Source organism: Colletes gigas, unplaced genomic scaffold (genome assembly GCF_013123115.1).
Source record: "Colletes gigas isolate AHSC1104 unplaced genomic scaffold, ASM1312311v1 Colletes_gigas_Sc00266, whole genome shotgun sequence".
In the NCBI taxonomy this organism is placed as follows: Eukaryota; Metazoa; Arthropoda; class Insecta; order Hymenoptera; family Colletidae; genus Colletes; species Colletes gigas.
In genome coordinates, this window is record NW_025106888.1 from 10,607 (window position 1) to 15,443 (window position 4,837).

General features: G+C 50.5%; 1 protein-coding gene across 1 annotated transcript; it reads right to left on the reverse strand.

Moving 5' to 3' along the window:
* Positions 1-415: 415 nt before the first annotated feature.
* Positions 416-4,635, reverse strand: LOC122404380 (the record flags this gene model as incomplete). Its single annotated transcript, XM_043408317.1, has 2 exons — positions 416-4,180; positions 4,294-4,635. Coding segments are annotated over 2 exons (4,107 nt in total), but the record flags the coding sequence as incomplete, so codon positions are not given.
* Positions 4,636-4,837: the final 202 nt, after the last annotated feature.

Below are 4,837 nucleotides of genomic sequence, written 5' to 3' on the forward strand. Positions count from 1 at the left end.
GCCCACTGGGAATATCAGGGGCTCCTGGCCTCCCTTGCTGGTCGAGGGCACTGGCGGAGTCTCCTCGGCCTCTCGTTTTGTGGGGGGCATTTCTGCCAGCCCTCCCAGCTGGAGGATTCGCTCGAAAGCGACGTCGAATCCCGGCGAGGATATCGCGGTTTCCGGGGTCGCGGGGCTTGATTGTGTACCTTCGCCTTCCATGGTTAATCAGGAACTGATCTGTTTCGGCGAAGAGTGGTTCAAATTTCGATTTAGGGGCGTTAGCGGAGGCTAATTGTCCCCGTGCCTAAGCGATAACGAGATTGGTGGATATTACCCCCTACTTTCCGTTTTCGCATAGGCGACAAGCGGCCGGTGAGAATCAACCGTTCTCACCTTCCGAAATCCTTGTACTTTCGAACTTGAACGGTTTTGTTTAGATCACCTGTTCGGCTTCGGGAACCGTTGCCGAAGGTGACTCAAACGAAAACTCAGCCACAGGCAGTTTACACAATCGCGTAATTGGTCGTGTATATGTGGATTTGGCTGTACGTACTTTAACTACACGTACATGCCCATCCTTTCCCGGAAATACTTCCTCTATTCTTCCCATTTCCCACTGATTTGGGGGGAGGAGAGGATTCTGTACCAGAACAAGATCGTTCTTTTTTAGGCGTGTATTTTCCGTCTGCCATTTGTAGCGGTTCTGGAGATGCGTGAGATAATCTCTCGTCCAGTGTCTCCAGAGCTGCTCGTGGAATTTTTGCATTGCTCTCCATCTTGTAAGATGCGAAATATTTGCATTTTCCACGGATTGCATTGGGGGTGCCAACGTAGGCCCTCCGATTAGGAAGTGGGCCGGTGTGAGAGGCGCGTAATCATCTGGGCTGTCACTCAGAGCGGCAATCGGTCGCGAGTTTAAACTGGCTTCGATTTTACAGAGTAACGTCTGTAATTCTTCGCTCGTGGGAGTGAATTCTCCTATGATGCGCTTCAAATGATGCTTCACTGATTTGACACCAGCTTCCTGCATCCCACCAAAATGGGGGGCACTGGGTGGATTAAATTTCCACCGAATGCCCTTCTGGCCACATTCGTTTCGCATTTCCGGCGTTTTACACACCATATTGAAATGTTTTCTTAATTCACGATCTGCACCGACGAAATTTGTCCCGTTGTCACTGCGTATGCAGGACGGGATTCCTCGTCGGGCAATGAATCGCTCCAATGCAGCCAAAAATGCACTCGTCGTGTAATCGTGGACGAGTTCAATGTGTATAGCCCTTGTAGCGAAGCAGACAAAAACCGCTATGTACGCTTTATGAGCTGTTTTTCCTCGGCCCGCGGAGTCGCGGACTTTGTACGGTCCCGCATAATCAACTCCGCAGTTTAGAAAAGCCCGGGCTGGACGACTTCGTTCCAAGGTCAAATCCTGCATGATCTGCGTGGAGGTTTGTGCCCTCCATCTCACGCATTTCATGCATTGATGAATGACCTTTCGAGCTGTGGTTCTGCAACCGAGGATCCAAAATTGCTGTTTTACCATGGATATCGTCAGCTGCAAGCCCCCATGCAACGTATTTACGTGGCACTGCCGGATTATCATGGTGGACACATGATGTTTTGGCAAAATTATGGGGTGCTTCGCTTCCCATGCCAGCGTCGCATTCTCCAATCGTCCACCTACCCTTAAGACATCGTGTGCGTCTAGGAACGGGTTCAGACGTTTTAATGGAGATTTCGCGGGAATTTCCCTGCGCTTTTTTAAGCACTGGTACTCGCCCGCGAAGTGCGTTCGCTGTATGTAGCGGACGATTCTTTCCTTGGCGAGCTGCAATTCTGAAGCTTCGACAATGTTTGCATCGAACGACCTTCGCTCACCTTGCATCGGTCTTCGTAATCGGAGACAATATGCAGTTACGCGAAGTAGCTTACTCCAGGTTGAGAATCGAAACACGAATTCCCATTCTTTCTCTGGAGTTGCAACGTGGGCGTGCGGAATGCGCTTGCCCTCGCTCGTGTCGATGGAATCAGGCGTTTTCGGCCAATTTTCTTCAGATTGTCTTAACCATGCTGGTCCAGAAATCCATAGCTTCGACTGAATGAGTTCCGCTGCTTCGACACCGCGCGAATTCAAATCCGCGGGATTGAAGCGGGTGGGAACGTGTCTCCATTCAGCCTTCGGAAGCAAGGTTTGGATTTTTGATACTCGGTTGGCTATCACAACCTTCCAAGTCGAAGCATGTTTTTTCAACCAAGCAAGTGTAATAGTGGAATCTGACCAACAGATTATGCGGTCAATTTTTATGGAAAGTGACCGTCCCACGTGCACTATAAGCTCGGTAAGCAGTACAGCTCCATTCAATTCGAGAATCGGAATCGACTGCGTTTTTATAGGAGCCACCCTCGTTTTTGCCATGATCAAGGTTGTGTAAACTTCCTCGGTCATGGTCGTTACGCGTAAATACGTAACGGCCGAGTACGCTCCGAGCGAAGCATCGCAGAATCCGTGTAATTCCACCGAAACTGTGTCTGCTCCGTAACGGATCCATCTGGGAAATTTTACTTTTTCCAAACTGCTCCAATCCTCGCAAAACGTGTTCCACGTTTTTAACGTATTCGCGGAGACATGATCGTCCCACTGGATTTTTTCCAGCCATTGGGATTGCATCAAAATCTTCGCCCGAATTACGACTGGTGATAACCAGCCGAGCGGATCGTAAAGTTTGGCTATTTCGGAAAACAAAGTTCGTTTTGTAATCGGACCTGCAGCCGGTTGAAACCGTTGCAGGTTGAAATAGAAGTAATCACCCGATGGTATCCATCGCAATCCGAGCACCTTGAGTTCGGTGTCATCGAATAAGGTGAGATCGACAGCGTGGGAGTGAGAACTTTGTGGGATGTTTCGCAGTAATTTCTGTGAATTGCCAGCCCACTTTCTCAATTTAAACCCGCCGCCCTGTAGGAGTTCGCAAACTTGAATACGAATTTTTTCCAATAGGGTCGTATCGGGTGCCCCCATAAATACGTCATCAACGTATATGTCTTTCTCGAGTATCGGAGCGGCGAGAGGAAATCTGTCACCGTCCCGTTTTTTCAGCTCGAGAAGAGTACGCATCGATAAATATGGTGCACACGCCGTTCCGTACGTAACGGTGTTTAATTCGAAGGCTTGAAGCCCTTCGGTTTCGGGCGTGCGCCATAAGATGCACTGAAATCGACGATCCTGCGGGGCGACGAGAATTTGTCGGAACATTTTCTCGATATCGGCCACCAACACGTATTCGTACAGCCTCCATCTCGTCAAAACGGACGTGATGTCGTTCTGCAATTTCGGCCCTACGTGTAGGATGTCGTTTAGGGAGTTTCCACCCACCGTACGGCTCGTCGCATTAAACACGACTCGCAGTTTGGTAGTTGCACTCTCCGTACGGATGACCGCTCGATGCGGAATGTAGAGTCTGGATTTTTCAGAGGGCTCGATACGAGTCATGTGTTCCAACGACTCATACTCCGTGAGAAATTCTTGATATTCTCGTACGAGGGTCTGATCCTTGTCCAATTTCCTTCTCAACCTTGTCAATGCGGAGAGGGCGATACGGAGTGAATCTCCCAATGCACCTTCCGGTTTCGGATGATTAAACGGCAATCGGACAATAAATCTTCCCGTTGCATCCCGTGCGACAGTTTTTTGGAAATGAGCTTCGCACTCTTCCTCTGCTTTTGTAAGCACCGAGGTCGAGGGAATTTCTTCAATTTCCCAGAACCGTCGAATCGCGTGATCCAGCGATTCGAATATGTTGCAATGCAACGTTCGCACGTGACCCTGGGCCTTGCTCGCTGCATCTATCGGTCCGGATAATATCCAGCCAAATGCAGTTTCTTGTGCAATAGGCCCTTCGGGAGATATTCGACGGAATCCCGACCGAATAACTTGAGCGTACAAATCTGCGCCGATCAAAACTTCAATGTTTTGGCCAGACGCGGGCTCGGGATCGGCGAGCTTCAGGTTTCGCAACGCGTCGTTATCGAGCGCGTTTACAGATGGCGAGGCATAACTCGTGATTTTTGTCACGACGTACGCTCTCGCCGAAACCACAGGAGTTACCCCGGAAGGCGTTCCCAAATTCAGCCCTACGCTGTACTTGATTTTTGGGTCCGACCACCCCCCAAGCCCGATACCGTGGCTGAGGTTTTCTTCCTCGGGAGGTTGAGGTCATTCCTCAATTTCGCCGAGATGAAGGATGTTTCGGACCCTTGATCTAACAGCGCGCGCGTTAAACGCGATGCACCGTTTTCTCCGTACACTCGTACGATCGCGGTTGCTAATAGCACCGGCCTCGGTACGTCTGTACTTGCCGTACAGTGTGACGTAGTGGCCCGTGACGTAGCTGCTTGCGCGTTCGAGGTATCGGTGCCGGCTTTCGCCTTAGCCGTACGGCGCTGTGGAGGGGCGTTATCTCGCCGTTCCTCGCGCTTGCCGTTCGAATATTTCGATTTCGGCTTTTGGCTTTCCGCCTCTTTTTCGCGTTGTTCGAAATGCAACAGGATGTGATGCCTGCCACTGCATCTCGAACAACCTTGTTGGCTCCGGCAGCCTCTTACGTCGTGATCCAGGGCCAGACAGGCTATACATCCCTGACTGTCCTTTATGATCTGGTAACGTACCAGTGCGGAGAAACGCTTAAATGTGCCGCATTCCGAGAGTGCATGCGTTTGTCCGCAAATCGTGCACTTTCGCTGCGCAGGGGGGGAATCCACGACGGTGTTATGACTCCGTACTCGTGGCTTCTGTTCCTGTTTTGAGGCAATTTTGCGGTTATGTTCGTCAATTACGGACATAGCCCGCGCCTCCTGA